At 52.4% G+C, this 14,118-nt stretch overlaps 3 protein-coding genes across 5 annotated transcripts; all 3 read left to right on the top strand.

Annotated features, from left to right (window-relative positions):
• The first annotated feature begins 327 nt into the window (after positions 1-327).
• Positions 328-3,762, top strand: MARS2 (methionyl-tRNA synthetase 2, mitochondrial). Of its 2 annotated transcripts, none has more exons than XM_067005297.1 (2): positions 328-466; positions 2,533-3,762. In XM_067005297.1, exon 2 carries the CDS (start codon positions 2,560-2,562, stop codon positions 3,709-3,711), a length of 1,152 nt encoding a protein of 383 aa, XP_066861398.1. In that variant the 5' UTR covers positions 328-466; positions 2,533-2,559; the 3' UTR covers positions 3,712-3,762. The 2 variants fall into 2 exon arrangements, with proteins under 2 accessions (XP_066861398.1, XP_066861397.1); XM_067005296.1 differs by lacking the exon at positions 328-466 and adding an exon at positions 486-957.
• Positions 3,763-6,361: 2,599 nt separating this feature from the next.
• RAB33A (RAB33A, member RAS oncogene family) lies at positions 6,362-10,994 on the top strand. Its single transcript, XM_048079300.2, has 2 exons — positions 6,362-6,729; positions 10,486-10,994. The coding sequence occupies exons 1-2, from the start codon at positions 6,508-6,510 to the stop codon at positions 10,939-10,941; spliced, it is 678 nt and encodes a 225-aa protein (XP_047935257.1). The 5' UTR covers positions 6,362-6,507; the 3' UTR covers positions 10,942-10,994.
• RBMX2 (RNA binding motif protein X-linked 2) lies at positions 10,994-13,949 on the top strand. Of its 2 annotated transcripts, XM_067005290.1 has the most exons (6): positions 10,994-11,124; positions 11,215-11,330; positions 11,493-11,544; positions 11,616-11,745; positions 11,882-12,062; positions 12,996-13,949. In XM_067005290.1, the coding sequence occupies exons 1-6, from the start codon at positions 11,120-11,122 to the stop codon at positions 13,436-13,438; spliced, it is 927 nt and encodes a 308-aa protein (XP_066861391.1). In that variant the 5' UTR covers positions 10,994-11,119; the 3' UTR covers positions 13,439-13,949. The 2 variants fall into 2 exon arrangements, with proteins under 2 accessions (XP_066861391.1, XP_066861389.1); XM_067005288.1 differs by having other exon boundaries at positions 11,493-11,745.
• Positions 13,950-14,118: the final 169 nt, after the last annotated feature.

Here is a 14,118-nt window from a genome sequence, read left to right as displayed (position 1 = left end):
GTGTCCCCTCAGGGGCAGGCCAGCCCCCCCCGTCTGCTCCCCGCTCATGCCCCTCTGGCGTTTCAGGTACCGACGAGCACGGGCTGAAGATCCAGCAGGCCGCGGCTGCGGCAGGAACGTCGCCCCCAGAGCTCTGCGCCCACATTTCTGCTCTGTTCCGCCAGGCCTTGACCCAGGCAGCCGTCTCCTTCACGGACTTCATCCGCACCAGCGAGCCCCGCCACCAGCGAGCTGTGTGTCATTTTTGGGGTGCCCTGCAGGAGCACGGGGCGCTCTACAAAGGGTCGTATGAGGGCTGGTACTGCACTCCAGACGAGTGCTTCTTGCCCGAGAGCCAGCTCACCGAGCGTACGGACACCCAGGGGCGCACGTACAAGGTGTCTTTAGAGACTGGCCATGAGGTAACTGCAGCACGTCTGCATAAGCACTGCATAACTGTCTGGTGCTTTGTTCTAGGAAAATCTAGGTACGTTTAGTGCTTCCTGTAGGCTTTGTAATTCATGTCAGTTGAGATTTGCCTATACTTCAAAGAATGTCTTTCTGCTGTGTATGGCTGTATAATAAGGGAGAGATGGCAATGGGATCCCAAACCCCAAGTGAATTTTAAATTTCAGCCATGTGGCAGGGAAAGGATTCACCGGCTGCTGAGTTTCACAGGCCATTGGCTTGGAAACAGTGTTTTAAAGCAGTGATGAAAGACGTTAGATGTAAGGAAGGATAAAGCTGTTTATAACTGAGCTCTTTGTTGGGTGCCCAGAATTTCAGTTGACCTAGTTGGTGAGGCAGTTTCATTTGGCCTCTAGATGTTTTTCATCAGTCATGTGTCATTACACGGGTTTTGGATCTACATAAAACACAATAACATTTCTTGCCTGTGGCCTAGTCTCACAATTGAATGGTGCAACCAGGAGTATGGGACCTGACCCAGAGTGTCTCTGCCACTGCAATTTCTATAAGGTATCAGGAGTTACGTGATTTAATACAATTGTGGCAGATAATCATGCTTCAGAGTTTCTTTTGATATTTGTGCTAGATTGGGGTATGTGAGCATTGGTTCACACAGAAAGGAGTATGTTATGAAATAATCTCTTGTTAAAGCACCTAATGTAGTTCGGGCCAGGGAGAGTGAGTTTTCAGGCAAATAAATCATTCCTTAGATCTGAAATACAGGCAGCAGGCTTCCGTACCCTGAGGACAAGCTCCCTGTACCTATAAAGAGATCATAAAGAAGATGGAGCCAGGTTCTTCCAGCGGTACATGACAGGAGGGTGGGAGAGAACGGTCATAGGCTGAAACAAGAGGTTCAGACTGGATTTAAAGAGAAGCTTTTTCCCCATGAGGACAGTAGAACAGGCTGCCCAGGAAGGGTCTGTGACCTCCATCCGTGGAGGTTTTCAGGATGTGTAGGTGACTGCTGTAAGCAGGAGGCTGAGCTACCCCGTGCTCTTAAGACCAGGGCTGGATGGAAGACGACATGGTATATCAGCTCTGTGTACAGTGCTACTCCTGGACAGTGCTGAGAGCTGATAACCCAGAATTGAAGAATCTTACAGAAAATCATAAAGAATTCAGAATTTAAAAAGTTTGTATAACTTGTTTATGATTTATGCAGGGAATAATGTCTTTTGGGGTAACCTTTTAATCAAGTAAGCAAAGGCAGTAGCAGCTACAGACTGAAATTAGATAAACTGAAGTGCAGTGTACCAGTAAAACAAATTATTCTTTAGTTTCTCAACTTGAGATGTGGTATGTTCTTTACTGGTTGTATTGAGAGCGAGGCACTTTCTGGCTCAGCCAGAAATCGTTGGATTCAGTGCTAGAAAATTAAACTCTCCTGCGTGATGCTGTCTTATTTTAGAGCCTTAGTCAGCTTTAAAAAGTAAGAATTCTTGACCTTCCCACAGATCTCTTGAGTATCTTTACACAATTCACTTGTATCTTCTGTACCCACAGAGTTTTCATTGTTTTAGCTGTGTCAGGTTATGAATTTAAATGTGTGAGAGAAGAGCTGTCAGTACTTAAACAGAATTATAAGCTAAAGTTGGCAACTAAAATGCATTAAATTTTAAATGGAGGAAAAAGAGTAGAAGCACCTAGGAGAAAAGCAAGGGCGCCTACCAGGATTGTTAATAAGGCAGTAATTAGCAATGTTATTTTGTCGTCTTATAATTTTCTACTGTAATTGCAAAACTACATTTCTAAGAAAGTGTGTTCTTGTCTCCATTATTCATGCCTGATGACACACAAACCCGGCTTGTAGAAAGGTGTTCCTTCCCTGGGGGCATGAGGATCCTTCAAAGCTGAGTGCTGAGCCATCCCAGGTGCCTTGGTTCTTAGGTAGTTGCTCTGGGGAACCTGGGGAGGTGGTGTCTTTGGAGAGGAGGTCCCTCTAGGCATAGAAGTATACCAGGGCTTTGCACCCAAATACAAAGGCAGCATGTGACAAAATCCACGCTGAGAGTGCTGTGTGAAAATTGTAAAACCATTTGCAGAGTGTTTGCACTCTACTTCTTTTCTCTCCTGTCTTCTCAGGTGCACTGGACCAAAGAGGAGAATTACATGTTCAGGCTCTCTACATTCCGGGACCCATTGCAGAAGTGGCTCCGTGACAACCCCCGTGCCGTTTCTCCTGAGCCTTTCTACCAGCGTGTGCTTCACTGGCTGGGAGACGACTTGCCAGACTTGTCTGTCTCCCGTGAGAGAAGCCGGTTGCAGTGGGGTATCCCTGTCCCCGGTGACTCAACGCAAACTATTTATGTGTGGGTAGATGCCTTAGTGAATTATCTGAGTGTCGTGGGCTACCCTGAGACACATGGAGAGTGGTGGCCTGCTGCACACCACATCGTGGGCAAGGACATCCTCAAGTTCCATGCTGTCTACTGGCCAGCGCTGCTGATGGCAGCAGGGCTGCCACCCCCCGAACAAATACTGGTGCACTCCCACTGGACTGTCCGTGGGCAGAAGATGTCCAAAAGCCTGGGCAACGTGATTGACCCTTTTGCTTGTATTGGACAGTACACGGTAGATGGATTTCGGTACTTCCTGCTAAGGCAGGGTGTACCTGAGCGGGATTGTGACTATTACGATGACAAGGTTGTTAAGGTACTGAATTCAGAACTGGCAGATGCGCTTGGGGGACTTCTGAATCGGTCAACAGCCCTTAGCATTAACCCCAGCAACACTTACCCTTATTTCTCAGAGTCTTGTTTTCCAAAGATCTTGGATTACAGGGAGACAAAAGCCTTGGGTAGGGCTTCTGCTGAAGACTATGAGTTTGTGGTGTCTGTGGCTTCTCTGCCGCTGCAGGTGGCTAGTTATTTTGAAGATTTCCAGATCTACAAGGCTTTAGAATGTATTGCCCTGTGTGTAAGGCAGACCAATGGTTTCTTCCAGAGACACAAGCCTTGGAAACTCAACAGAAATCACCCTGCAGAGAAGCTCTGGCTTGACACCATCATCCACGTTACGCTGGAATGCCTGCGGGTCTTTGGGACTCTCCTGCAGCCAGTGATCCCATGCACTGCAGACAAGTTGCTTTCCAGGCTGGCTGTTGAGCCAGAAGAGAGAGGTCTCTCAAATTTGACTTTTCTTCCACGTTACAATGGGAAGCCATGTCCCTTTGAGGGGAGACAGCTTGGACCTGACACCGGTGTCTTATTTCACAGACTCAAGAAGTCAAGTCAGCATCAGATAGAGAACAAGAGGCTATAGTCTCTTACAAATAGCTTTTGTAAATAAAAGCCTTCAGGAATGCCCAGCAAACGTCATCTTTATTGGAGCATGTCCCTCCCATCTCTTGGTGGTGATATAAATTAGATAAAACTGAGCAGGGCTGTGCTGTCCCCTCTGGTCCTGTGTAGGTGATTGCCGTAGGTGGCTGCCTGAACTGGTGTGGTGGTTTTACTCAGCTGGGCAGCTGAGCTCCACCACAACCGTGCTCTCACTCCCCCTCCTCAAAGGTAAAGGGGGAGAAAATATGATGAAAAGGGCTCAAGGGCTGAGATAAGGAGATGACTCAACAATTATCGTCATAGGCAAAACAGACTTAGCCTAGGGAGAAACTAAAAACTCCTTCCTCCCATCCACCCTCTTCTACCTCCCCCCAAGCGGCACAGCGGAATGGGAGCTGTGGTCAGTCCCTAACACTTTGTCTATACCACTCTTTCAGTCACTCACTTTGTAGAATCACAGAACGGCTTGAGTTGGAAGGGACCTGAAAGATCATCTAATTCCAACCTCCCTGCCACGGGCAGGGATGCCACTCACTAGATCAGGTAGGCCAAGGCCCCATCCAGCCTGACCTTGAACACTTCCAGGGATGGGGCATTTGCAACTTCTCTTGGCAGCTTGTTCCAGTACTTCACTAACCTTACAGTGAAGAATTTCCTCTTAATGTCTAATCTAAATCTATCCTCTTTTAGTTTAAGACCATTCCCCCTTGTCCTATAATTACCTATCTGAGTAAGGAGTCCTTATCCATCCCTTTTATAGGACCCTGTTGAGTATTGAAAGGCTGCAATGAGGTCTCCCTGGAGCCTTCTCCAGGCTGAACATCCCCAGCTCTCAGCCTTCATGGAAGAGGTGCTCCAACCCTCTGATAATCTTTGTAGCCCTCTGAAATCACTCTAACAGGTCCGTGTTTTTCTTTTGCTAGGGACCCCAAACCTGGATGCAGTACTCCATGTGGGGTCTCACAAGGGCCTCCTCCAGGCCACATCCACCTGCTCCACCGGGGGCTCCTCCACGGGCTGCAGCGTGGAGATCTGCTCCATGTGGGACCCATGGGCTGCAGGGGGACAGCCTGCTCCACCAGGGGCCTCACCACAGGCCGCAGAGGGGAACTTCTGTTCCAGCGCCTGGAGCACCTCCTGCCCTCCTTTTGCACTCACCTTGGTATCTGCGGGGCTGTTTCTCACCCCTCTCTTTTCCAGCTGTTGTGGTGCAGCAGGTTTTTTTCCCCTTTCTTAAATCTGCTGTCACAGAGGTGCAAACGATGTTGCTTATTGGCTTGGCTCTGGGCAGTGGTGGGTCCATTTGGAGATGACTGGAGCTGGCTCTTACCTGACATGGGGCAGCTTCTGGAGTCTTCTCACAAAGGCTACTCCTGCAGCCCCCCAGCTACCAAAGCCTTGCCATGTAAATCTAATACAACTGGGAAGCAGACACACTCAAAGTAGTTGTATCAGCTGGGCTGACAGCTAGGAAGGCTTCTGGGGTAACACCTTGGGGGGACACCTAAGCAGTGTAGTTGGTAGCAGAGAATGACCTGAAGGCACTGCCTAGGGTTTGAATATTGCTGCTTTGTTTCCTGGTGTACTTTAAGGGACATAAAAACGGGTTGAGGCAAAATACTTACCCTTTAAAACAGGGCACTCTCTGTGTACTGCCTCTCCATTAGAGAGCCCTCTTCCCTACATGTATCTTTACAAGGCAAATAGCCTGGGACGCAGATGGCAGGAATGCCAGACCTCCTGCAGGAGTAGAGATTGCAGGTGACAGCTAGAAACAACCCTTTAACTTAAGACCCTAAGGCTATTGGCAGATACAATCATCTAGTCCAGAAAGGGATTATTTGGTGATCTCCCATTCAGAGACTGATGCTGTTACAGAGCTGTGATGAGCATTTCCAGTAGCCCTGCATTGCTGAGAGCAGGCTAGGGTTCAGACTGAATCTCTAGGAGGATGAAGCTGTCCCTGAGAAAGGGCTCTTTCCGTGGGCCCTCTCAGCAATGACTGTCTCTCTGCTCGCCCAGGGAGGGAGCTGAGCAGCAGCTCCACAGCTGATGTCCTTGTGTCCCCTTGACTTTGCCCTGGAGGTTTTTGGCTAGGCCAGGACCAAAGTGTCTGGGGGTAGTCAGAAACGGTTTCCTGACGACACCTCTGGGATGTACTCCAACTGGATCTGTTGAGTCCATCAGCTGAATTTCCTTTATGGGCCAAAACCTTAGATCAGCTGACGTCTGTGAGAAATCTGTCCCAGCTTTTGGCTCCTTCACTTCTCACCAAGTACCTTCACTGCAGCAGACTTGCGTCCTGGGCCAATTTTAGCAGGCTACAACCTCTTTTGGAGGTGCCTGGGCTGCAGTAGCGGAGGCAGCAGCAGTACCTTCCCTCTCCCCTCACAGCACCGTGGGTCTCTGCATGCAGCTGAGGGCAGGGCAGGGCAGGGCAGGCTGCTTCCACCTTGCTTTGCTCTTGTGGTTCTCTGCATAGAGCATCCCGGCACAGGCAGCGAAACCGCGGAGGACAGGGAAAAGCGAGACCCCGTCCCCGTCCCCCACCGGCGTGGTGCGGGGCCGGGCTCGCCTCACGGGCTCGCCTCACGGGCTCCGCTCCGCGCGCCCGTGCGCGGGGCGGGGCCGCCTCGGCGCCGGTGCCGGGTGCCGCCGCCCGCCGCCCTCCGCCCGCACCGACCACCTGATCCCGCTCCGCCCGCCGCAGCCGCAGCCTTTGTGTGAGGCGCGGGGCGGCGCGGGGCGGCCCCATGAGGCGGTGAGGCGGCGCGGGATGGCGGCGGCGGGCGGCGGGCGGCCGCCGGGCCCCGACTCGTCGCTGGAGCCGTACGTGCAGACCCGCATCTTCAAGATCATCGTGATCGGGGACTCCAACGTGGGCAAGACGTGCCTGACCTTCCGCTTCTGCGGGGGCACCTTCCCCGACAAGACCGAGGCCACCATCGGCGTGGACTTCCGCGAGAAGACGGTGGAGATCGAGGGCGAGCGCATCAAGGTGGGCCGCGGCGGCACCCGCACCCACACCTCACCCGCACCCGCACCTCACCCGCACCCGCAGCTGCCCGGCAGGGGCTGGCGGCGGCCCCGCTCCTTGCCACGGGGCCGAATCTGTGCCCACCGAACACCTCTCGGGGCTCTCCCGTTCTCATTCCATCCCGAGGGAGGGGAACGGGAAGGTTTTTCCTCCCCGCGTTGTGGAGACGTCCTCTGAACATGCCGCTGCTATTAATAAATAGCTACATTGCTTTTTGCTATTTATATGCTGTTTGCTTGAGTCTGCAGGGGGGCTGAAACAATAGCTCGGAGTGAAACACTGCAAGCATCCAGCGTAACGGGGTCCTCAAAGCGTCGGGCCGGCCCCCGGCTTCAGAGGCTCGACCACAGCAGCAAAGGGGTGAAGCTGTAGGGAGCTGGAGGAAGGAGCTGTGTGCAGAAACCAGAGCACAGCTCGCACAGAAACCATGAGAGCATATGGTTGTAGGCTGGCTAGAGGCTTGCTGGAAGGCCGGGAGCTTACACCGGCTGGTTGCAGTGGGCCTGACGGCTCTGATGTTAGTGCACAGGAATGTTAGCAGGCAATCGGAGGATGCAATTTCAAGGGAACGAAAATAGGACTAATTTGCTCTATGTAGACTAGCGTCACAACTGTAAAGAAATTCATTAGCTCAGACCTGAGGAGATCTGCAGATCAGCGAGCAGTGGGTAGAAAACAGCCTGGGAAGCACAGTTTGCAGCAGATCTTGGCCTGCCTGGTTATGTGGATCAGCACAAGCAGCAGTCTGTGTGAAAGACTGACTTCTACAAGAAGCCCATACTGCTATTTTGCAAACAAATGGAGAATCAAAAGTTGAGGGACTGATCACAATGAATTTAGGGCTAATGTTGGCTGATAAGAACTTTAGTTGTGCTTTTAAACTGACCATGACTTTTTTCCTCTCTTTAAGACGAAAGGTGTTCATTCCCCCCCTGCCCCGTGCCTTGCCCAGCTCCATCCAGTGCCCCTGTCTGTGTTATAAGCTATAATGCAGCCTGGCATGAAGCTGTCCTATGGCCACTAGCTTGAAAACGTTGCCATGCTTTCTACCTTTGGATATTACTTCTGCTCCAGCAAGCAGGACTGGGAGGCAGGGCAGCAAACTGCCCTTCTCCTAGGACCATGCATCCAAATGGGGAGGTGGGATCAGTTCCTTTAAGTCGCACTTGTTCCCAGCAAGCACCCTGGGGACAAGAGGCCTGGGGCTCTTGCTCCTGCTCTGCCCAGAACTAAACAGCCTGGGATAAAGCGGCATGGAGATGAATGAGAGGTACCTCTTTGTTGACAACATTTTTACTCTCTGAAAGATTGTGGGGCAGGCACTGTCACAATTCAGGGTGGCTCAGATAAATCACACTAATTTAGAAATTGCCAGCTTGCAACTTACAGAAGTTCTTACAGAAGCAGACTCACAGCAAGGTGCAGGTTGGAAGGGACCTCTGGAAGCCATCTGGTCCAATCCCCCTGCTCAAGGAAGACCACCCAGAGCAGGTTGCCCAGCACCATGTCCAGATGGCTGTTTAAGATCTCCAAGGAGAGAGACTCCATAACCTCTCTGGGCAACCTGCTCCAGTGCTCTGTCACCCACACAGTAAAGAAGTGCTTCCTAAGGTTTAGAAGGAACTTCTGCTGTTGCTGGGCAATGCTGAAAGAGCCAGGCTGCTTCTTTGCACCTTCTGTCCAGGTATTTATACATATTTATAACATTCATTTATAACATTTATATATATACATATTTATAACACTGATGAGATATGCCCTCGGCCTTCTCTTCTCCATGCTGAACAGCCCCAGCTCTCTTAGTTTCTGATACAAGAGCTGTTCCAATCTCTTTATCATTTTGAAGGCCCTTTTCATCTCCATGTCTCTCTTGCACTGGGGAACTCAGAACTGGACACAGTACTCCAGATGCCACCCCAACAATGCTGAATAGAGGGGAAAGATCACTTTCCTCAACCTGATGGCGATACTTTGCCTAACACAGCCCAGGACACCATTATCCTTTGTGGCAAGGGCACACTGTTGGCTCATGTTCAAGCTGGTGTCCACGAGTACCCCCAGGTCCTTTTCTTCAAGGCTGCTTCCCAGCTGGGCAGCCCCCAGCATGTCCTGGGGTTGTTCCTCCCCACGAGCAGGACTTTGCACTTCTCCTTGCTGAACTTCAGAGGGTTCCTTCAGAGGCCCATTTCTCCAGCCTGTCCAGATCCCTCTGGATGGCAGCACGGCCCTCTGGTGAAGCAGCCACACACCCCACTTCCGTGTTGTTTGCAAATTTACCGAGGGTGCAGTCTGCCTCCTCATCCAGACCATTAACCAAAATGTTGAATGGGAATGGACACAGTTTTGACTGCTGGGGTACTACGCTCGTTACTGGCCTCCAACTAGACTTTGTACCACCGACTACTACCCTCCGGGCCTGGATGATCAGCCAGTGTTTGATCCACCTCACTGCTTATCCAGCCAGACTTCATCAGCTTCTCTGTGAGTATCTTATGGCAGACAAGTGTTGAAAGCCGTTGTTGAAAGAAAGTGCATGTAGACAATATCCACTGCTCTTACCTCATCTAGCAATGCCTCTAGGCCTGTTTGCCTGGCTACCTGTTCACTGGGATGGACTGCTCTTGAGCTTGGAGGTGGAGATACTTGAATATTAACCAGTTTTCTTGGGCCCATCTTTTGTGTTTCCTTTTCAAAGTTCATCACTGTGGTCTCAAATTTTGCCGTACTCCTTCCTCTTGGGATCCTGAGCTCCACCATCTCATGGTCAATGAGATGGCTTCGACCTTGACAGCCCTTCCTTGTTGGTATGAGGCCCAGCAGAGCACCTCCTCGTCTCTGCCACTTGGGTCAGGAAGTTGCCACCAACGCTCTCCAGGAAACTCAACAGCTCTTTAATCCTAACCCTTAAATTCTCGTTTGGCTCTTTATCCATCCCCAGGCAGAGCACCATGTGGGAATGTTGCTCTTCTCTTTGCCCTGCCTCTTCTGTACTGTTGCAATTCTGTCGGGTTCTTTTTTATGGCATAGGGTTACGTGGGCCAATGTCCTGATCTGGTGCAAGAATGTTTCTGAAATGAGAAGCACTTTGTGGCATTTGTTTTGGTGGTGGGGCTGATGGTGAAGTGCATTAGGAAGAGGAGGGCTGTCTGGCAAGGCGTTTCAGTCAGGTAAGTCATCAGGCAGGGACTTTTCTCACTCAGAGCACAAACAATGAAAGGGTGCTGTCAATTCTTTTGAATATAATGGATCATTTGCAATGACTGAGAAATGGGATATGCTGTGTAGAGCCTAGCACTTGTCTGAGAGCACTGAAAGTGAAGGAAAGTGCTGATGTGATCTCTCTTACTAGATGCACTAGGCTTACTGTTTGAATTACACAAGCATATGCACTGTCATATACAGCCTTGGACACTGTCAGCATATGCCCCAAAACCACTGTAACTCATCCAACAATCCCGCTTCATCTAGATAAGAACTTGCCCCTCCTGGTGTTGCTGGCCTTGCCTGTGTCCTGGGGCTGGCTCAGTGCTGTTGCTCCGTGCTGCACTGTCAAAGATGGAACAGCAGGAAGCCCTCCTGCCATCTTTCTGCAGCAACAACACACGAAACACACGAACGTACTCCTGAAGCAGCATGCCCTGCCTCAGGGTGGGCACTCGGTGCTCTGGTAGCCTTCTGTCTTTGTGCGCCTCAAGAACACTGTGCTTTGCTTCCTAGGTGCAAGTGTGGGACACAGCTGGCCAGGAGAGGTTTCGGAAGAGCATGGTAGAGCACTACTATCGCAACGTGCATGCCGTCGTCTTCGTTTACGACGTCACGAAGATGACTTCCTTCACCAACCTCAAGATGTGGATCGAGGAGTGCAACGGGCACGCGGTGCCCCCCCTTGTCCCCAAGGTGCTCGTTGGGAACAAGTGTGACTTGAAGGACCTGATCCAGGTGCCGTCTAGCATGGCCCTGAAGTTCGCTGACGCTCACAACATGCTTTTGTTCGAGACCTCAGCCAAGGACCCTAAGGAGAGCCAGAACGTGGAGTCCATCTTCATGTGCCTGGCCTGCCGGCTCAAGGCGCAGAAGTCGCTGCTCTACCGCGATGTGGAGAGGCGGCCGGGCCGGGCGCACCGCCTGGAGCTGACGCGCGACGCCAACGGTAAAAGCGCCTGCCCGTGCTGAGCCGGGCGGCTCCGGGCGGCCCCGCCGCTGTTACCAATAAAGTCTGTGAGGCAGCTCTGCGCCCCGCCTCTTGCTTTGCGCGGCCCGGCTCGGCTCGGCTCGGCTCGGCTCGGCTCGGCACGGCCCGCGGGAGCGCGCATGCGCGGCGGTGGGCGGGCTCAAGCGCCCCGCTGCCGCCATGAAGTAGGTTGTGGGGACCGGGGATGGGGGGGCCGGGGGGGGAAGGCCGGGTGCTCACGGCGCCTCCGGCGCTAACGGTGCCCTCGCCCCCAGCCCGCTGACGAAGGTGAAGCTGATCAACGAGCTGAACGCGCGGGAGGCGGAGCTGGGCGTGCAGGAGGCGGTGTCGTGGCACGCCGAGTACAAGGACAGCGCCTGGGTCTTCGTCGGTACGAGCGGGGGGGGGGCGGCGGCCGCGCTCCTTCCGTCCCGTGAGGGGCTGCCGCGGCTGCGCGCCCGCTGTGGCCAGTCCCCGTCCCCGTCCCGGTCCCGGTCCCGGTCCCCGTCCCGGTCCAGGTCCTGGTGCCGCAGCGCCGCCGCTCTCCCCGCAGGTGGGCTGCCCTACGAGCTGACGGAGGGGGATGTGATCTGCGTGTTCTCACAGTAAGTGTCGTGGCCCCACAACGATGGGGCCTGCCTGTGCGGCTGCTTGCGGCGCTCACGGTGTGTTTCAGGTACGGGGAGGTGGTGAACATCAATCTGGTGCGGGACAAGAAGACCGGGAAGTCCAAAGGCTTTTGCTTCCTGTGCTACGAAGACCAGAGGAGCACCATTCTCGCTGTTGACAACTTCAATGGAATCAAGGTGAGTGAAGCTGCCTGCGACACAGCTGCGGTTACTCCTGACGCGTGGCTTCAAGCTGGCCGTGCGGTTCTCTGGTGTCCCACCGAGCTCAGGGAATGGGTCCGCAGCTTTGCTAACGACGTGACTCCTGTTGCAGATCAAAGGAAGGACAATCCGAGTGGACCACGTGGCCAACTATCGGCCTCCCAAAGACTCCGATGATTTAGATGAAGTCACAAAAACTCTCCATGCAAAGGGCTGTGGAGTTAAAACGCCGCCTCATACGTCGTCTGATTCTTTGTCAGAAGATGATGATGTGCCAGCAAAAAAGCAAAAAGGTGAAACCTGTTCCTGCCAGTCTTTACTGTGGATGGGTGGGACTGCACGGGTCTCAAGGGCCCTTAGCTCATGGAAGCAGCGTCAGCAGGAACAGCAGGGATAGGTGTCTGAAATGGCTTCTGGCCTGAAGTGGCTTCTAGCTTCCAGGATGAGCTGATTTGGCATGGTGATGTTGGCGTGAGGGGGGGTATCAGTTATTCTGAAATCAGCCTGGTGCTTGCAGCATGCAGAGGAAGCTTCTGTCACACACCTGGGCTGTGTCTGTGACAGGCAGTTATGTCGTCTGGGTTTGAGACCTGTCTTTATTCCTATTCCCCTATCAGTACAGTAGTTCAGTACTATGTTGCGCAGATTGAGGACATGGGATGGGGCCTTAGCATGGGGGAGAGGGTGGTATAAGCCAGGTAAAGTCCTAGTTTGAGAAAAGTGGGTTGGAGGAAAGAAAATAAGCATGAAACCAAGGCTGGAGACGAGATGTCACTGCACAGAGCTGAAGAGATGCACGAAAACGAGAGAGACAAAGGGGAGTGAAGAGGGAAGAGAATCACTGTCAACTCTGGAAATTCTCCAGATCCAGTGACATTCTTGTTGTGTGTGCATTGCTTAGAAAACAGAATTTATGGCAGGTGCTAAGCGTTGCAAAAAGTGCTCAAATTCATGAGAACAGCCTAGCTGGGGATAACACAAGGTGACAAATGTTAAAGAAGGACTTAGTGTGACTCACATTGGGAAGAAAAGTGTCAGGTTTGGCAATAGAATAGGATCTCTGGGGGGTAAGGAGGCTGTGAAATATGAAGCTTGGGCCATGGGTGGGAGGAACTCAAAATGGGAGTGGAGTTGGAAAGATGCTGTGGTGCTAGGTAGCAGAGCTTGAGGAGCTGAGGTGATGCTTGCAGGACTGTCCACCCCTAAAGATGAACCTTTTGTTTCAGATAAAGAGAAGAGTAGACAAGAAGGGCAAAAGCAGAGCTCGCAGTCTGTGAAGAGGGCAGCGTCTGCTGAGGAGGCACATCCTAGAATCAAGATTAAAAAAGAGAAGGAGGATCCTGCCTATGACCGATACGCCAGTGGGAGTCATCAGTCCTGGAATGGGTCTGAGAGGAAACATGCGAGCAGGATGCAACGAGAAGAGGAAGAGCAGAGGCATCAGAGGCAGTCAGAGAGAAGAGGGGAAAAGAGCTCCCAGGAACACAGGGGACAAAACAGTTCGCGGGAAGAGAGAGAAGAGACTGGCAGGAAGAGTGAAAGGCACAGCAGCAGGCGAGAAGAGTATCCTGAGGGGACCAGATCCAGGGACCAGCGGGAGAGTAGCACCAGAGAGCCCCATCCCAGGCACAGGGAGCGGGGTTCCACTAGAGATTCCAGCCACTACTGAGCTGTCCTGTGAGCACTGCCTAGGGCCATGGTTGCTCCCACGGAGAGACAGCTGTGCTCCTTGAGCCTAGACAAAAACTTGCACAGGGTTTCCTGACACCTCTGTGAGGGTACCACAGCTGGTCCATTCACCTCCCACAGCTTCGGCTTTGTCTCTCATTTTACTTTTTGGACAGGGGTCTCCTTGCTGTCTGTGCTGGCAGGCACACAGGTGTGGCAGGCTGCACCCTGCAGAACGAAGGTGGTTGCTGAGGGTGGCGGGGTGCTGCTCCAAACTGCCCGGTGCCATCCTGGTGGGAGCATCCCCCATCTCTGCGGTGAGAGGCTGGTGGGTGCCTGCAGGCCTGACACGATGCCTGTGTGTCCCGGGTGCATCCAGCGTGTCTTCCTTATGTGATGAATCCCAAGAGATGTGCTGTTGAGTTAGGGTGCTTTCTTGTGTTTATTTTTTTAAACTCTTCTTAATAAAACTACTCTGTTAACCAGAAGAGAGAACTGAAGCAGCACTGTCATTTCCTGGTGTACAAGGTGTGCTTTTTTTTTGTCATACTGCGTTCAGGCTGACTTGACCTGAACACCAAAGGCAATTGGCGTGGAAAGGGGGAGGCTGTAGGAAGGGCCATCTTGTAGCTGTATCTGGTTGCTACAGGAGTGCTTGCCCCGTTAAATTATACATTATGG

Source organism: Anser cygnoides, chromosome 13 (genome assembly GCF_040182565.1).
Source record: "Anser cygnoides isolate HZ-2024a breed goose chromosome 13, Taihu_goose_T2T_genome, whole genome shotgun sequence".
Classification (NCBI taxonomy): Eukaryota; Metazoa; Chordata; class Aves; order Anseriformes; family Anatidae; genus Anser; species Anser cygnoides.
Note: the sequence above shows the minus strand (reverse complement) of the source record. Positions and strands in the feature narration are given on the sequence as shown.

Bases quoted from the DNA above. Each gene is read 5' to 3' on its own strand.
- MARS2 (XM_067005296.1), top strand. From the start codon at position 913: ATGGGACCTGACCCAGAGTGTCTCTGCCACTGCAATTTCTATAAG. The intron at 958-2,532 runs GTATCAGGAGTT...CTGTCTTCTCAG, and splicing joins GCCACTGCAATTTCTATAAG to GTGCACTGGACCAAAGAGGA.
- RAB33A (XM_048079300.2), top strand. From the start codon at position 6,508: ATGGCGGCGGCGGGCGGCGGGCGGCCGCCGGGCCCCGACTCGTCGCTG. The intron at 6,730-10,485 runs GTGGGCCGCGGC...TTTGCTTCCTAG, and splicing joins TCGAGGGCGAGCGCATCAAG to GTGCAAGTGTGGGACACAGC.
- RBMX2 (XM_067005288.1), top strand. From the start codon at position 11,080: ATGCGCGGCGGTGGGCGGGCTCAAGCGCCCCGCTGCCGCCATGAA. The intron at 11,331-11,492 runs GTACGAGCGGGG...CTCTCCCCGCAG, and splicing joins CAGCGCCTGGGTCTTCGTCG to GTGGGCTGCCCTACGAGCTG. The intron at 11,746-11,881 runs GTGAGTGAAGCT...CTCCTGTTGCAG, and splicing joins ACAACTTCAATGGAATCAAG to ATCAAAGGAAGGACAATCCG.